This window comes from Saccostrea cucullata, unplaced genomic scaffold (genome assembly GCF_032062105.1).
Source record: "Saccostrea cucullata isolate Sc308-1 unplaced genomic scaffold, CSIRO_AGI_Scuc_v1 ctg4242, whole genome shotgun sequence".
NCBI classification, from domain to species: Eukaryota; Metazoa; Mollusca; class Bivalvia; order Ostreida; family Ostreidae; genus Saccostrea; species Saccostrea cuccullata.
In genome coordinates, this window is record NW_026931369.1 from 1 (window position 1) to 21,382 (window position 21,382).

At 34.6% G+C, this 21,382-nt stretch overlaps 2 protein-coding genes across 2 annotated transcripts; one reads left to right on the top strand and one right to left on the bottom strand.

Moving 5' to 3' along the window:
- Positions 1–5,200: 5,200 nt before the first annotated feature.
- On the bottom strand, positions 5,201–13,906 carry LOC134232352 (protein psiE-like). Its single transcript, XM_062714297.1, has 5 exons — positions 13,738–13,906; positions 9,951–10,071; positions 9,678–9,817; positions 7,112–7,244; positions 5,201–6,831 (listed from the first exon to the last, which is right to left on the bottom strand). Exons 1-5 carry the CDS (start codon positions 13,874–13,876, stop codon positions 6,822–6,824), a joined length of 543 nt encoding a protein of 180 aa, XP_062570281.1. The 5' UTR covers positions 13,877–13,906; the 3' UTR covers positions 5,201–6,821.
- On the top strand, positions 13,864–20,104 carry LOC134232351 (organic solute transporter subunit alpha-like). The gene is made up of 8 exons (XM_062714296.1): positions 13,864–13,984; positions 14,092–14,178; positions 14,683–14,852; positions 15,267–15,340; positions 16,704–16,868; positions 17,049–17,163; positions 19,437–19,689; positions 19,876–20,104. The coding sequence occupies exons 2-8, from the start codon at positions 14,103–14,105 to the stop codon at positions 20,022–20,024; spliced, it is 1,002 nt and encodes a 333-aa protein (XP_062570280.1). The 5' UTR covers positions 13,864–13,984; positions 14,092–14,102; the 3' UTR covers positions 20,025–20,104.
- Positions 20,105–21,382: the final 1,278 nt, after the last annotated feature.

Genomic DNA, 21,382 nt, shown 5'->3' on the forward strand with positions numbered 1-21,382 from the left:
AGTCAGACATCTTGAATATTTCCAAATTTTTGCAACGATATCTTTGATAAAGGTATAACATTTTTCAAGTTCAAATATCGTTTGTCATTTACAAAAGATCGGGTTTCTAGTGATTTTTTTTTCAACTACTGTGTCGCAAATTTATATTTTAATGGCAAACTAAATGTTAAGCTCCATTTTGATAATTTTCGGGCGTTAGCGATATCGCTAGAACTTTTTGAAGTACAAGGATCCATAATTCACAACATAGGCCTACATTTTCAACACTTCAATACAAGACCTCAGAAGAAAAATCGCAGATCTTGCAGAAGGTTAATTTTGTTTCATTTTCATTCTACTTTCTGTGCATCTGCCATTTTACAGTGGCATTTCATATTTTAACTGAACCGCAAAACAATTCAATTAAAAGGGATTGTATATTTATTTTTTCTTTGATTACATTTTCAGAGAATGTGCAAATGAGACTGGCTTTAACAGCTCTGATGAACTATGCCGAGGAAGCCGAGATACACCTCGGCTCTCACCCAAAGAAATCCATATAAGTAAAAAAAAAATATATAACACTAATCAGTAGCTAATAAGCAATGGGTTTTTAAATGAAGCAAACGACTTATTATAAATATTGCTTTTTTATAGCTTTGAAATTGAGCGCCCTCTCCCAGGAGCAGGAAAATTTAAGCAAGTGGCTGAATTTCCACACTGGTATGTTCAGCATCAGGTACTATTATTTTATTCCAATTGATTTTTGTTTTAGGTGCAAACTCCTTAAAAATATTTATACAATTGTTATTATTGTAATTTTAATTATTATTGATGAGTTATATGAGTAAATTATTTATATTTTTAAATTTGATTTCAGACTGACCAGCATGGAGAGCCTAGCTCACAAAGCATCACAGAGCCGTATAGATACAGAAGCTGAAGATTACTATTGAGCCAGAGTGACCATGAACTTTGCATCAGCGAATTTTTATAAGTATCATATTGAACAGTTAAATATGTTCTAATAAAGTATTGTTTGAAACTTTAAATCTATTTTAAAATGTATACTACACTGAACATTTGTCAGTGACATGTACAAATCTACAGTGGTGATTACTAGTATATAGCAGACAACGTCGAGTGTCTTGTTTTGCAACTGAAAATCATTTTCTTTCGAATTTTTCCATTATTTTTTATTGGCATTTAAACTGTTGTACATGTCTGAACAGTTTGTAAACAGGTATTTTAATAACTTGCTTAAAATGCACTTAAAAATACATAAGAATTATCCTGAAAAAGGTTTCATTCGTGAATATTTATTCTTGAAAAAAATTGTCTGTCCTAAATTATATAATAATTTAATCAAAGAATTTGTGACAAACTTCTATAGAGAACAAGGATCGTAGCAAAGAGAGTATGAAAAGTCATTCTTTGTGAAGGGGCGCTAGAAACTTGTCCTATGGTTACCGCAAAATAAAAAAAAAGCAGGGAGGGAGTCTCCCTGGGGGTAATATCAGCAAAAAAAAAATTACTTGTGAAATTGTTTGTCCTACACTTCCATTTCCAGTCTCGTATCTAGTTATATTCAGTTTGGACACGTTGCATATAAAATATATGGAGATGACGAACAGTATATTCAAGCTCAAAAGTCCATTAAACAAAACAATATAGGATCAGAGCAAACACGATACATAAGAGGTGGGATCAGGTGACATGGAGGAGTAAGCATCTCCTGCCGACCGGTCACCCCCGCCCGTTTGCTCCTTGTCCTGATCTGGAAATAATGGAAAATGCGTCGTCAATTCAGTGTATAAATGGACAAAGAATTAGTATGAAAAATGCCAGTCAGCATTTGATTTAATTAATGGTAAATTGCATTTGCAGGTGCGGATCCAGGATTTGAAGTTAGAGGGGGCGGGGGGGGGGGGGTCTGGGGGCCGTCTTGAGGCCCCCACTGGGTCCAGGGCAAAGCCTGGATCAGGGGGTGAAGCCCCCGGAAGCTTCTGGATTCTAGAGATTTTTGTAGGGTAAAAAAGAGGTCTACCAAGTAGACATATTTACACTTTCTAGACGAAATTGTGATTTACGCTAACTTTGATAATTTAATGGGGGGGGGGGGTGCGGCCCCCTTAAATCCGCCACTGATTTGCTGACAGGATCATTGTATCGACCACATAACTTACGAAATGATGACCTTAAATATGACTTATCTGTCAATAATTTACTTCTGTTTAGAAATTGTACATATATGTAAAGCATGCTCTTGCGTAATGAATCGACAGAGAGATATAAACTCTGTATGCAGAAAGCACTTGACTGCCGGAAGATACGTTCATGTGAAAAAATAAACTTGTGTAGCTCACCTGAGTCGAATACTTGATTGAAATTTTCTGATAAAACTTGAAGTTTTTGCCGTAATTAAACTCTTCAAATTTTCTTTTAAGGTCATTTTCAACTGACTAAACTCTTGACATAGAGAATCCTTGGACAAATTGTTCAGATGAAGGGCGAATCCTATTTAATGGGGAAATATTTAAAAAAAAAAATGTTTGTAGTTGCTTACTTACACCCAAACGATACTTTTGTTTAAGTCGTTTTTTTTTGGGGGGGGGGGGGGGGGGGGGCATTTTTTGCAGTTTCTAGTTTTCAGAATATTTAAAGTCTTTCTTTTTTGAAAATCTCTATATTTTTATCTAGCTGAAACCACGTATACGAAATGAACCTGATAACTAAACTCAATTTAATAAAAAAAAAAAGAAGAAAAATCACTTTACATTCAACTGCAGAACTGTAGCTCTCAAAAACAAGAGTCCGATGGGCCTTATAGGTCACCTGAGCATCATGCAACAACTTTCAAATGATTGAATTTGGTTCATGTTTTAAGCTAGATGCTATGACATTCATAATTTTGAAAGAGGCACCATTGCTAATCATAACTATACACTTAGCTAAGTTTGTTTACTTAATACCAATAAGCAGGGTAGGGGAACAAAAAAGTATGTCAACTAATCATTAATATTCAGCAATAATCAGGAGTGCTCCTACCACACATGAAACCCTGACCCCTAGGTCTACACATTGCACAATTTTTGAAAAAGCATATTTGCTTATCAAAAATGTTTGATTAATACCAAGGAGCAGATTTCAAACAATTCATTTTCAGTATATAAGTAGAGCCCCCCCCCTCCCCATTTTGGTATCCCTGACCCAGGGGCCTTGAACATGTTGAAATTCACAATTCTGGAAGAAGAGCCCACCATAACTATGTAAATAGTTCATCTGCTTATTACCCAGGAGTAGAGAAAAAGATTTTCATAGATGTAATGTATTTTCACCATATAATCATTATAGAGCCACATCCTAACACCATAACCCCTGACCCTACGGCCATAAAATTTACAATTTTGGTAGGAACATTCTTGCTCATCATAACTATGTACTTAATTAGTTTATTTAATACTCAGGAACAGAGAAGAAGATTTTCAAAGAAATAATGCATTTTCACTATATAATCAATAGAGCCCCGCCCTAACACCAGAACCCCTGACCCTGGGGCCATAAAATTTACAATTTTGGTAGAGACACTCTTGCTCATCATAACTATGAACTTAATTTGTTTATTTAATGCCCAGGAGCAGAGAAGAAGATTTTCAAAGAAATAATGCATTTTCACTATATAATCAATTGAGCCCCGCCCTAACACCAGAACCCCTGACCCTGGGGCCATGAATTTCACAATTTTGGTAGAGGATTCAATGCTGATTACAATCATACCAACAGTTTGACTGCTTGATGTCTGGGACTAAAGAAGAAGATTTTTAAAGATTGCACTAATTTTAGTGGTTTTTGCCCCAGGGGGGCAGGCACCATGAAATTCACAATTTTTTTTCCCCTTCATCCATCAATGCTATATGCCAAAAATGGTTGAAATTGGTTCAGTTGTTTCAGAGAAGAAGCTGAAAATGTTTAAATGTTAACGCACGATGGACGACAGACGATGGACAAAAACAGATAGCAATAGGTCACCTGAGTTTACTCAGGTGACCTAAAAAATATATATATCGACAGACCTGAGAGCTACAGTGTCCAATTGAAAAAGCTTTATATTTATTGTGCACAAAAAAGTGTGCTATTTCTCGATTTATTTCTCCATGATTTTAAAAACTGTCATCACAATATATTACAAACTGTGTGTCCCTAACATATTCGTTCACTGTTTCCACAACAAAACATTCCGAACAACGGTTTTTAATAGCCCTCCTGGCCCTGAAATTGAGATAATCCAATATTTCGCCTATTTATTCTGCCATTTTGATTTGCAAGTTAATGCGGTCCTACATGCTTCGTACAGATGTCAACTACAAAAGTACTAGTATTCGATAGAGGAGCAAGGAATTTTTTGAAAAGAAGCTTTTATGCAACTGAAGCAAGAATTTAGAAGAATTAATCCAGAATTGATTGCATTTTTGTGCACAATAAATATACAGTTTTTTCAGTTGGTGGCACTGTAGCTCTCCGGTCTGTTAATATATATATTTTTTCTGAGAGCTGCAGTTCTGAAGCTTCTTACATACCTACCAACTCTATTTTAGGTTAGTGACTGCAAACAAATAATTTTTAAAGCATGGTCTCACCTGGTTCCATTCTATTTCTTTTTCATATACCCATCCAAAATTTACATGTAACAGGCTATTGTTACATTTTAGCACAGGCCTGTGAATTTCAGATATTTTCAAGCAAAAAATAAAGTAAAAGTAATATATGATAATGTGTTTAATATGTGGATTTAATTTTTCTTTACAACAAGAAAATCCTAATTTGAAAAAGTGGGACCTGCCCAAAAAACAGCTTGTATGTATAATCGTAATATCAAAACAATATGAAGAAATATTTAACAAGCTAATTTTTGCCCTGTGTTATTTTTGCCCTCTTACTCTTGCCAACAATGCTGCCTCTTGTTATACATTGTACTTTGTTGAGACACAGTTTGGTACAGATTTCATTGTATTTACTTTGAATATTTCCCCTTTCAACTCCTTCTTTCAACAAGGGCCAAAATAAAACAGAAACAAAATAAACAAAACTTTTCCAAAACAGTTATAATAATGAATAAAATCTCTGTGATGGATAAAAGAAGAATTAAAAATACTTTAAAAATTGAAAAAAAAAACAACATATTTTCCTTTAAATAAAAATAAAAGGAAAATTTCAATGGTCTTTCTAATAAACAATCACCTCCTCTATAAAATGATGAAAATATTATACGTTCAATGATGTATACAATTAATGGTATTTAGATACTGTAGAAGTACATTTTTCCGTGTGGTATTAATTTAAGCTATGTACGTGGGCGAAAATTTTCCGTGGAAATTTTTCCAAGCGTACTTAATATTTATAAATGTAAGGCATATAGTGACAGTCTAAGAAGACGGCATAATTTTCTACCCGCAGATTAAACAGAAATTCAGATTCCGCGGAATTATGACCCTGTAGAAAAAAGTAGGTCTACAGTATAAAATATATGTTTTAGAATACTTTGGAATGTAGACAGCATGTTTATACTATAATATAGAGAAGATAACAATGCAATTACAAGTTCATGTATTAAAAAACAAAAGTACGAGGGTTGTCCCAAAATTCCGTAGACAAGTGTTGCTTTGTAGGAACCCCATGTCATACATTAATGAAACTTCATATACAGATTAAACCAATACTATCTAATAAATTTATGGACAAATATGGAGAAACTACACAGATTATTCCAATTTGAAAGACACATTTCATTGTCTAATGTAGAAAGGTGGCGCAATACTCAAAAGTTGCAAATAAAACTTGCCATATTATATTTAAAATCCTACAGAAAAGTAATCACTACCCCGTATTTTTTTTAAAGGAAATGAAAATTCTCAATAATGTTTTATTAACTATATTTCCTGAATTTTTGGTGTTTATGCTTTGATAAATACGAATTTTATAACGTTTTATATACTTGGGTTGAAATTGGACTTTTTTCAAAATAGCGGCTGCGTTGGCACAGGCGGCGCACTGGACTATGATCAAGTGTTTTGATCCTGAATTCACTCTTACAGAAATGTACCAGTCATAAATGTTTGGTAAACTAGGAAACTTTTTCTCGTCCTTAGTATTTAAAATTACAAAAACTATTTCTCTATGTATATGTGAATAACAGTAACTAAAATAAAGACAGGGCTAAGAAATGGGCAAGAGTTCCATTGTGCAACTCCATTAGAGGAAACAGACGAAAAGCCCTATTAAATATAGCGTTTTCAAATAATTATTATTTCATACCTGTACATGCATATAATTTGTTAACATATTTTAAAGTTTTATCATATTATCGTAATTAAGATATTTCACATTTATAGCTATAATCGTTTCGTTTAATTTAAGAATTTGATTCTGGTAATTGAAATATTTTCGCCAAAAATTTGACCGGTTGACATTTGTATTTTTTGACATTGCAGATTGCTCCAGATGTTAGAGAACAATATCACTTGAAAAGTTATTTCTCGAAAAGTTTTCAAGTAAACATGATAAAACTTCGTAATTTATCTGTCAAGAACACACTTTATCCACCCTGAAAATTTTATAAAGATACATTAATTTCTTTGAAAGATATGAGCCCAGTCTACGAAATTTTGGGACAACCCTCGTACAATCAAATACAAAAAATAGTTTGGGGAAATGTAAGAAGGAGATGTACTATATATGCATATACATGTAAATAAAACAAAAATTTACAATAGTATTTTCTCCTGATTGCAAATTATCCTGGACGGAATAAATACCGGTAATCTTCACACACTGGGCTCAACTGTCTAACAAAATCTGAAATAAATCCTCTAAAATTAATATGAAAGACAAAAACAATAGAAAATATTTTATAAGTGAACAACTCAAAACAATTTACACATTTAAAAAAAAAAATTCCTCTTTTTATGAATAAGTATTTTAATATTTTTACATTTTACCTTGTAATAAAGCATAGTGATCCATTTCTTAACAGAAATGTACATCTAATAATTCTTCACTGACTCACGTTGCAAAACAAAAGAATTCTAGTACCTATTCAAGGAGATATCCAGATTTAACACAAGCTGACACTTACCCGCAGGTTTTCCTGCAGAAGATGGTTGTGTAGTTGTATATCCTGTCTGCATAACCATCGGTCCCATTCTGACATCCGCTGGTCATGTTTGACCAAACACTGCAGGCAAAATCTGAGCTCAGGTCATAACAAGCTGCCAAAAGTAAATAAAGTAATCATTCATTTTATTTATACAGGCATTGCAAACAAAGTAACTTCAAAAACTTTGTCTATAGAATACAAGTAATCAAGTGATCAAGAAGAGCGAAGGAAACTAAATGAGAGACCAGGGCCACAATTCTCTCCAAGAACACTGTTTTATTCCTAGTGAATATATTCATATCAATAAAAGGCTGTGTTATAGCTCTTTTTAAATTGAATTCCATGATTTAAACATATTTATGTATAGTATACCTGTAGAACTTGAATATGATTTGAGTCTGAATTGCATGAAGTTAAAGGCTTTAATAGATGTCATTACGACAAATCTGAAAGCTATTCTAACTTAAGGTCAAGATCTAGTAAATGAAAGGTGCCTACAGATTTATCAAACTTGAGAAATAAATTCCTTTATTTCCTATCTAGCTTGTAACACGAGCTTTGATTGGTTACAAAGTCGGGTGTAAATATCTGTGCACCCGACTTGAGCCGGGTGTAAATAAAACGTGACGTCACAATTCATACATTCTCTATGATAAAAACCAAATAACATGACGTCACGATACATGGTAGTTCGTAGTTATCTAATCGATATAGATTGAGACACACTCTGATGTTTACACAGCATTTTTATGGGTACAAAGGAAATAAATTCGTTATCCAGGTCCAATCAAGGGTGTACGGGGATTTACCCCGGGTTGTATTCCATACGCCCTTCGGCCTCAGGGTGTATGGAATAAAACCCGGGGTAAATCCCCGTACACCCTTGACTGGACCTGGATAACTAATATTATTGATGCTTTACAACTTACGCTTGGTCAAATAAGGTGTTTCGGGGCATAATTTGTAGGTAAAAAAGATGAAAAACTGTATTTTAAACTGTCATTTTCAATGAAAAATTAAGAAAACCAATCATGAATATGGGATTTTTTTTTGTATTCGGCAATGGAAATGTATCCAGATGCCTACAGTCTCTCAGAAAACGGTAATTAGTATGTTCATGGCCTCTTCTTTAAATCAATATCAAAATTAATATAGGTATCCGGTTTACTTTTCATATGATTTCAACTTGAATGATATGAAAATATCCTATTTTCTACATAATTCTGCTAAAGCCGTAAAGTACGGGAAAAAGAAAGTTGAAATTGATTATGACGTCATAATGGATCTAGCACCAAAAAAATAGTCTCAAGTTATTTACTAGATTTTGACCTCAAGTTATTTACTAGATCTTGACCTTAAAGATAGATTTATAGAAATTTTTATATACAGCAAAACTTTCTAATTTGGACCACCATTTGTTCCACAAAAAATGGGCAAATTTGCTTTACATCACTGAATGTCTACGAACGTATGTGGTCCATTGTGATACCTTTGAAAGTTTTTAAATAATCCATCCCCCCATTTTTAATCTGTCATTATAAGTTGTGTGTGCCTCCATTTGACTAATCTTTAATATCTGTCATTTTTTTAAAGGATGGTTTGTGGCAAGTTTGTCAAAATTGGCTTAGTTTTGGAAAAGACCAAGGCAACAAAAAATTACATTGATTATTGATCAGAAAAAAAACTCACTTATACATGTTATCAGGCTCTGGTTCAGGTAAATTAAAAATCAAAATGGATGGATATTAAGGGGGCCGACTATAGTTTCCATTGCGCAATATTTCGCGCATCATAGTAAAATGAAGCCTATTTACTGTTTTAATGCAACTTTTTTCGCTTTATTATTAAAATTAAACAAAATTAAGAAATTATAGGTATAAAAATGTAATTACAATTTGATATAACTGGTTATTTAATCGATTTTGCAATTGATAGGTAAGTTGACGTCGCTGCAGTGTTTTTTTGACGTTATGTTAATCTGTAGCTCTTCAAGAAAGGGTTAATAAAAATATTATTAAAGAAAAAGTAATAAACATACGCTCTTGAAATTTAAAACATAGAATTTTTGGAATATCTCCAATATATTTATTATGTTTTTTGTGAATCCATTGTTCACGTCATATTTTGTAATAGTCTATAAAAATAGTAGAATTTGCTAATTTTTTGCATTTTGAGATGCCTCCTCTGTTAACAAGACGGTAGAATTTTGTGTTTTTTACATATATTGTACAATATAGTATTACTCATGAAATATTATAGTTTGAACAAAATGTCTATTGTAGTATTTGTATAATTTGCTTTAAAGTGCTAAAAATTGGCATTTTCCTATATAATCCTATAGTAAATGTACCTGTATTTTGAGACGGCCCCTTAAAAATACCTGGGAGGTAGATTTTACCAGAACTCTGCATGTACACTTAATTTAATGTAAGTTATATATGGTATAAAAATGAATAGTTACGCTACTGTAGTTTTCACACAATAAAACTATAGTCGGCCCCCTTAAAAGACATATGGTTTTGAATGAACCAGAAAGTTACCTCACCTGTTGGTGCCAGAGTTGTCAATGGTACAGAGGAATTACAACTGAGTGTTGGACAGCAGTCTGGGAAACTCAAACCAGTATTGGATGTTTCAAAACAATTGCCACTATCTGGATTTTCACCAGTATTCAGGGAGGGGCAACTGAAATAAAGAAAAAATAAAGGTATAATTTTATATGAAATTGACCACTAAACCTTATAGGACAGTATTAGAACTGAATCAATTTCTTAGTATATATCATTCCAGAAAAATATCATTTGTCACAAAAATATACCTGTATGTTAGAACAAACTTCTTTAGTGTCCCATGCCAACATTTATTTTTATCACAAGAGCCAGTAGAGGTAGGCCATGTTGCTTCATGCCCAACAACTGCACCAGTGTTATCAGTACAATCTACAAAAAGAGAATGAGACATCAATTTCTTTATGATGCAAGAACATGTATGTACAGTGGAGTCGCCAATTCCGGGTCGTCTCCAATTGCGGGTCACTCGTGTGTATTTTATACCTAGTGTTAAAATTTAAGTGCAAAAATCTTAATGAATATGCTGGTCATGAAGAACTGGTCTTTCTGTACGTAATCAATTACAAAATTTTGAATATCAGCTTTAAGAGAGCATCCGACAATCGAAATTCGGTGACGGGCTACTTTCGCTTTTGTTCGCTGCAGAAAAGCTGATATAAAAGTTCTAGATAAATAATAAGAGCTCGAAAGTATGGCAAATGCATTTAAGTTTTAAATCAAAAATCAATCATAATGATCGCTGCTCAAATAAAATTAAAATGATTATTAAATCAAACTGTGGTAGTTTCTCCAATTGCGGGTCACGCAATCTCGTGGCATGAACATGTCAAAATTCTATGTACAAAACCAATCGACAACCATGTATTTACCTTGATTATCAAAAGTATTCTAACTGGAAAAAATTTTTACTAAAAATTAGAATCAAATTAACCCTTCAAATGTATTTTTTTAACAAGAGGCCCAGGGGCCACATCGCTCACCTGAGCAATTGGCTAGGGAAAAAGCACATATCAGATCAGAACTGAAAGCTTACTGAGGTTGGGGGGGTGGGCTTGAATTTTAACCCCCAGGGGATCATGATTTGAACAAACTAGAATCTACACAACCTGAGGTTGATTCCCTATAAATATCACTAAGCATGGCTTTGAAGTACTTGAAAAGAAGATTTTAAAAGGTTTCCCTATATATTCCTATGTAAAACTTTTATCGGCCATTTGGCCCCACCCTTCCCCCAGGGGTCATGATTTGAACAAACTTGATTCTACACTACCTGAGGATGATTCCATATGAGTTTCATCTTTCCTGGCCCAGTGGTTCTTGAGAAGAAGATTTTTAAAGATTTTTCCTATATGTTCCTATGTAAAACTTTGATCGGCCATTTTGGCCCCACCCTATCCCCGGGGGGTCATGATTTAAACAAACTTGAACCTCACTACCTGAGGATGAATCAACGTGAGTTTCATCTTTCCTGGCCCAGTGGTTCTTGAGAAGAAGATTTTTAAAGATTTTTCCTATATGTTCCTATGTAAAACTTTGATCCGCCATTTTGGCCCCACCCTATCCCCGGGGGTCATGATTTAAACAAACTTGAACCTCACTACCTGAGGATGAATCAACGTGAGTTTCATCTTTCCTGGCCCAGTGGTTCTTGAGAAGAAGATTTTTAAAGATTTTTCCTATATATTCCTATGTAAAATGTTGATCGGCCATTTTGGCCCCACCCTACCCTCGGGGGTCATGATTTGAACAAATTTGAATCTACACTACCTGAGGATGATTCAGCATGAGTTTCATTTTTCCTGGCCCAGTGGTTCTTGAGAAAAAGATTTTAAAAGATTTTTCCTATATATTCCTATGTAAAAATTTGATCGGCCAATTTGGCCCCATCCTACCCCCGGGGGTCATGATTCGAACAAACTTGAATCTATACTACCTGGGGATGATTCCACATGAGTTTCATCTTTCCTGGCCCAGTGGTTCTTGAGAAGAAGATTTTTAAAGATTTTTATCTCACCTGAGCCGAAGGCTCAAGTGAGCTTTTCTGATCACATTTTGTCCGGCGTCCGTCTGTCTAGCTGTCTGTCTGTCTGTAAATTTTTCACATTTTCGACTTCTCAAGAACCGCTGGGCCAATTTCAACCAAACTTGCCACAAAGCATCCTTGGGTAAAGGGGATTCAAGTTTGTTCAAATAAAGGGCCATGCCCTCATTCAAGGGGAGATAATTGGGAATTAATGAAAATTTGGTGGTATGTTTTAAAAATCTTCTTCTCAAGAACCACTGTGCCAGGAAAGGTGAAACTTATGGGGAAACATCCTCAGGTAGTGTAGATTCAAGTTTGTACCAATCATGACCCCCCGGGGGTAGGGCGGGGCCACAATGACCGACCAAAGTTTTATATAGAAATATATAGGAAAATTCTTTAAAAATCTTCTTCTCAAGAATAACAAAGCCATAATTGATCATATTTATATGGAAGCATCCTCAGGTAATGTAGATTCAAGTTTATTCAAATCATGACCCATGGGGGTAGGGCGGGCCACAATGGCCAATCAAAGTTTTACATAGACATATATATATAGGAAAATTCTTTAAAAATCCTTTTCTTAAGAATAGAAAAGCCATTGCTCAGGGGACTACTTTTGGATTTAAACTTTTCAATAATAAACCCATTTCTACTTTTTCCTAGCCACAGTGCTCAGGTGAGCGATGTGGCCCATGAGCCTCTTGTTCCTATATATTCCTATGTAAAAATTTGATCGGCCATTTTGGCCCCACCCTACACCCGGGGGTCATGATTCGAACAAACTTGAATCTATACTACCTGAGGATGATTCCACATGAGTTTCATCTTTCCTGGCCCAGTGGTTCTTGAGAAGAAGATTTTTTAAAAATGCCATTAATTTTTCTCTAATTCATTATTTTCTCCCCTTGGAAGAGGGAGTGGCCCTTCATTTGAACAAACTTGAATCCCCTTTACCCAAGGATACTTTGTAGCAAGTTTGGTTGAAATTGGCCCAGTGGTTCTTGAGAAGAAGATGAAAATGTGAAAAGTTTACAACAACAATGACAACGACGACAACGACGACAGACAATGGACAAATTTTGATCAGAAAAGCTCACTTGAGCCTTTGGCTCAGGTGAGCTAATAAATGAATTTAATTGTATTATTCTTAATCCTAATACATTTTTTTAAATTCTGCATACTGCAATTTGTTTTGTTGTAATTGTTTTAATAATAATTTAAACATATTTCTGTGGTTGTTTTACTTTTTTTCCAAGCTGCATGAATTGTTTTATGTTTCAGCATCATAAAAATCGTGTTCCGAAACGTTCCATGAATAGTACACGACCGTGAAGTCAAATGACTCGGAAATGGAGAAAATGATTCGTAACTGGGGAAGCTAGGCCTTGCTGAAATACCCCTGTATATATTGTTCCTGTGTAGCTACTTTGAAAACGAAAAGGTGTTAAAATTTGGATGACTCACTATTTGTTCTTTCAATACATATATTGCATAAAATTTAAATTGAACAGATTTGCAAAATATCAACGAAACACCCTGACGTGACCAGGAATTGGCGACTTCACTGTACAAGAAACTTTGTGACAATCTATAATCTGAAAATGTCAGGTTATCGTTAGAATAATTTCGTTGTGTCTCGGATCTGTTGAACAATATCATTTTAATGATAGAACCTTCTATCTACAAGGATGTATTACATGGTTTCTATATATACATTTTTAACCACCTAAACACTGCATTTTATGTGATGGATTCATTTATTGGGGTGGTCAAAAAGTAGGAAGATACCCAGAACATGAAGAAGATCCAGGTGAGTGAAAGAATTTCATATCAATCTCTCCTGCCATCCATCTTAACACAAAACACAATAATACATGAAATACAGAAATATGGTATTGTTACCAATGTAAAGGCATGAATAAACTCTATAAAATACAACGTTACAAAGCTGTCCTCATCACAGTCTTAATTTAGTGATTGTAAATAGTCGGTTTAGAACTCGTTTATACCTGATGTAAGAGGCATGGATTGTTTTATAACAATTGTTGGTTTTGAAGTACAGATATAATCACAATGAAGAAGGAGAAAGAATAAAACTGCAAGAGAAACGCCACAAAATAGTCGCAACTGTCCACCACTCGCCGCCATATTGTTTATCCCAGTTATCTAACTGGTTCCCTGCGACGCTTTCGCTTTCGGGGGAACCAGTTTATAGCCCAGAGGTCCAGTGTTCCAGTTGTTTACAAAAATTGCAAGGTAGGCAGTGTAGCTTTTTATTCAGTCAAGAAATGTCAGACATATTAAACTTCTTGCGAAACGAGAGTTTTTGACACTTTAGTATTTGAGTTATTTTGACATTTCAGACAGACCAACCATGAATAACAGCAGCCTTGTACAAGAACTAGGTTGTGTCCAGAAAGACTTTCCTGTGTCATCTGCTCTGTTTTTAGGTAGGTATATAATTAATTTGCTGACATGCCTAAGAATACGCTGAGAGGAAGAAGGTGTTTGTTGGGCCTGGGTGAATGTGAAAAGATAAATTTTTAAGTTCAAGCAGTTCTTGTTATGTTATATTAAGAGCACCTTAAACTAAAAAATGTTTAGAAAAAAGTGTGGGAAACCAAGTGAGAAAGACTTGCAGACAGACAGAAGGACAGCTAGACAGACAGACTGATGCAGAAGAAACCTATAGGCCTAGTCCCCTCCAGTTTCTCTTTTTAACATATTGCATAAGATTGATTCATGATTTTACCAGTGTTACAGTAGTAATTTTATCCATAATTAGCTTTTGAGATATCCTCAAATAGAATACATGTAGTTAACGATCGATGCACTTAAGTACCCTTGCTAATTTTAAAATGAATGATTTTTTCTGACAATAATTAGTGGCTTGATGGTTGAAATGTAACTAGGTTGTTTGAATATTGACACAGAGTTAAATCTTATTTCTACAGAGTTGGAGAAGCAGCCGGCCATTTTAGGTATCACTATCACAGCAGCAGTAATTTGTATAACAACAGTGGTCCTGTACTTTGAGACATTCAGGTTTATACATGGCCATAATCACCTAGAAGGCATAAAAATCAACAAAAACAAAACTCTTATCATGCTGGGTGTCTACCCGGTAAGGATCCATTTTTAGAAACTAGTTATTGAAGCAATTTTCAGCTGATTGTTTTCTTTCTTTCCTTTTTTTTTTTTTTGCTTGCACTTGCTTTTGAAAAAATATCTGCACTTGTGTACAGGAAAACTGTATAATCCAACCCGCACTTAGCCATTAGGGCACAAATTTTATGTTGTAATGGGTACAGGGTATTGGATTGCTCAGTGTAAAGAACATGGAAAGTAGTAAAAAAAGGTCAGAATTCTCAGTAAAATGGATTACACAGGTGCTGGATCATACAGTTTTTACTGTACCATCTTGTTGATGTTTTTTTTTTACATTAAATACCCATATTGTCAACATTATCACTGCTTGAATTTTGGTTTAATCCATTGTAGAGCTGTTGTAATTAATGCTGTGTTGGATACTTTTCAGTTGGTCTCTTGTGCTTGTATGCTGTCACTTGTTTTGCCACGTACAACAATGATTGCAGAGCTTATGATCGCTATGTAAGTTTCTCAAGGGATGATTGGTGTAATTGTCATAATCATTAGTTCTTTTACTTAATGGTGGATTTAGAAAAAATATATATATTATTCAAGTTTCAAGAGTAATTTTTTTTTTCAATTTTCAAAGTGATATCTTTATCTATGAAAAATTATTTGAAGTTCTAAAAACCAGCATAAGATATTCAGCGAAGAGGTTGTGTACAAATATTTAAAAATTATTAGTTCAAATGTCAAGTTTTGAAAAAATGTAATATTTAATATTACATGTATTGCAAAGATATTTTTTAGGAGAAATTAAACACCAATCTAAAACAAAAAAGTCTGCTTAGCAAGCTTTGCTTTTTTTAACTTTTGTATAATTTGCAGGTACATTTATTACTAATTCACTTTATGATATTATGCTTCTGACACCACAATAATGGTTTTTGTCATATGGAAATCATTTTCAAATACAGTTCTTGTACTATTAATCGTATTAATCACAGACTTTGTGATATCTGGCAGTAATTTCAGAGCTCCCTAGACTAGCAAGCATGGGGTAGTATGAAACTACTGACCAGGCATTGACCATAACCTCATATTGCTGCTTACCCAGTATATTTGTTTTGAGTACATGTATATATAAGCTATAGCCTCATGTCACAATCACAGATGCAAAAGTCGTGCATGAGCACTACAGTGCATTTGCAGGTTTTCCGTATTTATTCATTGAGAAATATCATATCAAAATATGCAATTTAAAAACCTTTTATCAGATACTAGTACACTTACACACACCATCTTCAAGTAATAATTTGTAACTGGTCACAGTTGTTGAATTCACCTCAGACTAGTTGGTGATGGGGTAGTATTTTATAGCACAGTTGACTGTTGTATGCCTGCAATCAGGTACTTTGAAATTTGTATTGGTAAGTACAGTATTTAATGTGCATGTATACTGTATACAGTGTTATTTTTGCCCTTTTGCACTTGCAAACAATTTTGCTTCGTTTTCAATTGCCCAGTCATGGTTCTGTTTAAGAAATGATGTTATGTTCTCTGAATTCTTTTCGTTTTAAATTCACCCAGCTTTGAACGGGGCAAAAATAAAACAGGGTCGAAAATTACCCTGTATACAGTATTTGATTGTGGTGGAATAGTGAACTTTCTACACAGGAACAGACTCCATGTTGATAGATGAGCCAAGTAAATGTAGCTTGTTTTAAGTTCCATTTGTGTACCAAGCAGTTAATCTTCAATCAACCATTGATAATATTTGCATATACCTAGTGGACCAAAAACAATCAAACATTTAATACTTGTATGCAATGAGAGCTAGCTGAGGTATGTTTGATTGTTAAGTGTATCTGATCCCCTGTTGTAGGTACATGGCCCTGTGTATACTGATGTTTGTCAGGATGGTGGTGGATTACATGGGAGGCTTTAAGGCCGTGTGTAAGGAGATGGAGGGGGAGCAGATGTCCTTCAGAACCCCTCCCTGCTGCTGCTGCTGTTGCTGTCCAGGGGTGTACAAGCAGAAAGTCAACAGGTCAGAAAAAAATTACATCCAGAGGAGATTAGAAATATTTAATATTGAATTATAATGTTTTGATATCAAAGCAGTGAATTCTTAATGGAAGCAATTCCAGCATTATTTAAACTACTAACGATATTTGTATACCCTGTCGATCTGTATACACTAATTATGCATCATTATACTTACAAACAGGAACAACCTAAGGAAAGTGAACCTGATGACCTTGCAGGCAGCCATAATTCGACCAATCATTACAATTTTAGCTATGATTCTGTGGGCTGATGAACGCTACATTTTGGGAGAGGATGTAAGTTGTTTAAGTGTATTTGAAGTTTCAATGAAAAGATGTTGTTATTTTGTTTTACCAAAGTCTCTTTTAGGTCACCTGAGGTGACCTATTGCTATCCGTTTTCGTCGTGCGTCGTGCGTTAACATTTGAACATTTTCAGCTTCTTCTCTGCAACCACTGAACCAATTTCAACCAAATTTGACACAAATCATCTATGGGTGAAGGGAAACAAAAATTGTGAATTTCATGATCCCTGCCCCCCTGGGGCCTGAGGGGTGGGGCCAAAACCACTAAAATTAATGCTATCTTTAAAAATCTTCTTCTTTACTCCTAGACATCAAGCAGTCAAACTGTTTGTATGATTGTAATCAGCATTGAGTCCTCTGCCAAAATTGTGAAATTCATGGCCCTGGGGTCAGGGGTTCTAGTGCTAGGGCGGGGCTAAATAATTAGGTAGTGAAAATGCATTATTTCTTTGAAAATCTTCTTCTCTGCTCCTGGGTATTAAATAAACCAACTAAGTACATAGTTATGATGAGCAAGAGTGTTCTACCAAAATTGTGAATTTTATGGCCCCAGGGTCAGGGGTTCTGGTGTTAGGGCGGGGCTCTATTGATTATATAGTGAAAATACATGAATTCTTTGAAAATTTTCTTCTCTGCTCCTGGGTATTAATTAAACTAACTAAGTACATAGTTATGATGAGCAAGAGTGCCTCTACCAAAATTATGAATTTTATGGCCCCAGGGTCAGGCGTTCTGGTGTTAGGGCGGGGCTCTATTGATTATATAGTGAAAATACATGAATTCTTTGAAAATTTTCTTCTCTGCTCCTGGGTATTAATTAAACTAACTAAGTACATAGTTATGATGAGCAAGAGTGCCTCTACCAAAATTGTGAATTTTATGGCCCCAGGGTCAGGGGTTCTGGTGTTAGGGCGGGGCTCTATTGATTATATACTGAAAATACATGAATTCTTTGAAAATCTTCTTCTCTGCTCCTGGGTATTAAATAAACTAACTAAGTGCATAGTTATGATGAGCAAGAGTGCCTCTACCAAAATTGTGAATTTTATGGCCCCAGGGTCAGGGGTTCTGGTGTTAGGGCGGGGCTCTATTGATTATATATAGTGAAAATATATGAATTCTTTGAAAATTTTATTCTCTGCTCCTGGGTAATAAATAAACTAACTAAGTGCATAGTTATGATGAGCAAGAGTGCCTCTACTAAAATTATGAATTTTATGGCCCCAGGGTCAGGGGTTCTGGTGTTAGGGCGGGGCTCTATTGATTACATTGTGAAAATACATGAATTCTTTGAAAATTTTCTTCTCTGCTCGAGGGTATTAAGCAGATGAACTACCTATATAGTTATGATGGACAAGGGCCCTAATCTTCCAGAATTGTGAATTTCAAGGCCCCAGGGTCAGGGGTACCGTAGAGGGGGGCTGTTCTTATATACTGAAAATGAATGAATGGTTTGAAATCTGCTCCTTGGTATTAATCAAATATCAAGGCTTAAGGGTCAGAGGTTTATGTGTGGTAGGGGCACTACAGATTATTGCTGAATATTACTGATTAGTTGAAATGCATTTTTTGTTCCCCTACCCTGGGTATGGGTATTAAGTAAACAAACTAAGCAACTGCTAAGTGTATTGTTATGATGATCAATGGTGCCTCTTTCAAAATTGTGAATGCCATATCATCTGGCTTATAACATGAATCAAATTCAATCTCAGGAAAGTTGTTGCATAATGCTCAGGTGACCTATAAGGCCCATGGGCCTCTTGTATCTAATTAAAACTACCAGGTAGATTGAGAAATAAGTATTACTCGTAGAAGAGACTACAGTAACGTAAAGTTGCCACACACATGCAATCACAAACAAAAGACCATAAAAATGCCCCCTCCTCCATCAAATAGAATGGGAGGAACACAGGCACTTATTTCGTATTTTTGAGGAATAAATGAGTGGATTACAATAAAAAGGATCTAATAGAGACGTCTGAAATGATTTAATTGACAAGAAAAAAGTCTCTAGAAGCAATTTAGCTGCAAACAATGTCATTTTAAAGTAAGTTAATGATTGATAGATGAACAAAATACAAGCTTGAAGCAGGGGTGTCTGAAATCGAGTTAGGTACCTTGTGATAAAAATATTAAGTAGGGGTGCCACGTACATGAAACTAGTGCCTGTGGGGAGGAATCATAAAAGATAAACACAGTTTAATAGTGGATTAAAAGTTTTGTAAAGATTACAGTGCAATTACACAGAATGTGTGGTACTTGTAGATGAGTCCTACAGCTGCCTCTTTGTACCTGAATTTGGTTGGTGCTGTGTCCAGTCTGGTTGCTATGTGGGCCATGATGATCACATTTAGAACCCTCAGAGATCGCCTTCAGGACTATAACATTGGAAAGAAATTTGCTGCCCTTCAGTTGACCATTGTGGTGGTCAACATCCAAGGCTTTATCTTCCAGATTCTGGCCAAGTACAACATTCCGGAGTGTGTCAGGATACTCAACTCTACTGTTAGAGCTTACAGTATGTCTTAAAAAAATATCATCAAACAGTTGATTTAATTGGCAGTTATTCCCCCTTTTTTGCATTTTAAGGAGTTCCTCTGATGCTTAATGTTTATTAAATTTTATGGAATCATTCTTGATTGCTACAAATATTGTAAATAAATTGAATTAATAAATGCTGAATACCTATGTTTTTCTTTTACAGGGTCTAACTACTTCCTTTTAATTGTGGAGATGCTGCTTCTGATGATTTTTGCCAGGTTTGCATTCAAGAGAAAGGAGGAGAGTTACAGGGCACAGGACGGGGAGGTAAATAAGAACGACAAGCAGCTGGAGCCCCAAACCCAGCTCTAAACAAAAAAATCATATCAAAGCCTGCTACACAGTATAATTGTCATATCAATGCCAGACACACAATAGAATTGTCTTATCAATGCCAGCTACATTGCCTTTTGAAATTTTTGTTATGAATCAGTGTTGGTTTTTATGAATGCCAGGTACATATTCTTCATGTTACATATTCATCATGTTGGTTTTGATAGAAATCAAAATTGTCTTTCTTTGAATCTGAGATTCATGTACATGGGATATTGAGCTCTGTTACCAAAAAAAAGTTCCATTGATTTGCATTGAGACAAATTAAACAGCAATAATATTAATTTATGACTTTAATGACACAAATCACAGACCAAACAATCATCACAAATATGTTAATGACACAATCACCTGTACTAAAGAAGTGTTGTACTGTTGTACTATTTTTTTTTCTATTGATGTTCCTATTTTATCCCCTTTTATACACACGTTCTTTACAGTAAGGTGCTTTTGGTGTTGTTTTGCAATGTACATGTGTTATCCCTGTTTTAAACAGATTTGTGTAGTATATTTTATTTTACACATGTTTACTCCCTTATATGGTGGATATAGCTCAAAGGGTATTGTTTTCATATCCACAGTTGTGACATGACTGTGGTTTTTGTGTGAATCAAATTAAGTAATGTGTGTTTACATACTGTAAAATCACATATTTTCGTTGGGATCATGGGGATTTGATTCCATGGATCAAGAATGAATGAGTACTTATGTATGTAACATTTTACATTTCGTGGTGGACATGATTTTGTGGGTTTCGTCATACCTCGAAAACAACGAAAATTAAACCCCCACAAAAATTTCTGATTTCACAGTATATAAAACAGTGTAAAACATTTTATAGCTAAATGTAAAACCTGAGAAATGAATCCCCTATAAGTATTTAGATATATATACAACCACAAACTATTTACCATGACATATAAAAAATTTACAAGGTAGTTCAGAGATTTTTTTTCTGAAATTAAATCATTGTATCTTATAATCAATCAGACATGTTTTATAACTTTCATTTTATGCCTACAATGTAATTTACACATTTTGTTTTAAAATTCAATCATTATATCCTATGCTCATTCAGACATATACTGATTTTTATAACTTTCACTTTCTGCTTATAACACAGCTGTCTTTTTCTTATCACAGATGACAGACAAACTGCAGGCTGCTTAGTGTAAGCTATTAACACTTAGTGCTAGCTTCTATAACTACATATATATCTTTATATGTGTGTGACCTGTAAAACATTAGAGGCTGTATAAATGGGAGTGATCAAGTTTATTGCTATCTAATAATGTGTAATTTTTAGTTGGTGGTGTTTTTATCTGAAGACGCATGCA

Excerpts from the sequence above, each read along its gene's own strand:
- LOC134232352 (XM_062714297.1), bottom strand. The coding sequence starts at position 13,876 with ATGGCGGCGAGTGGTGGACAGTTGCGACTATTTTGTGGCGTTTCTCTT. Across the intron at positions 9,818-9,950 it reads AAGTTTGTTCTAACATACAG|TTGCCCCTCCCTGAATACTG; the intron begins GTATATTTTTGT and ends TCTTTATTTCAG. Across the intron at positions 7,245-9,677 it reads GACAACTCTGGCACCAACAG|CTTGTTATGACCTGAGCTCA; the intron begins GTGAGGTAACTT and ends TACTTTTGGCAG.
- LOC134232351 (XM_062714296.1), top strand. The coding sequence starts at position 14,103 with ATGAATAACAGCAGCCTTGTACAAGAACTAGGTTGTGTCCAGAAAGAC. Across the intron at positions 14,853-15,266 it reads TCATGCTGGGTGTCTACCCG|TTGGTCTCTTGTGCTTGTAT; the intron begins GTAAGGATCCAT and ends GATACTTTTCAG. Across the intron at positions 19,690-19,875 it reads CTCTACTGTTAGAGCTTACA|GGTCTAACTACTTCCTTTTA; the intron begins GTATGTCTTAAA and ends TTTCTTTTACAG.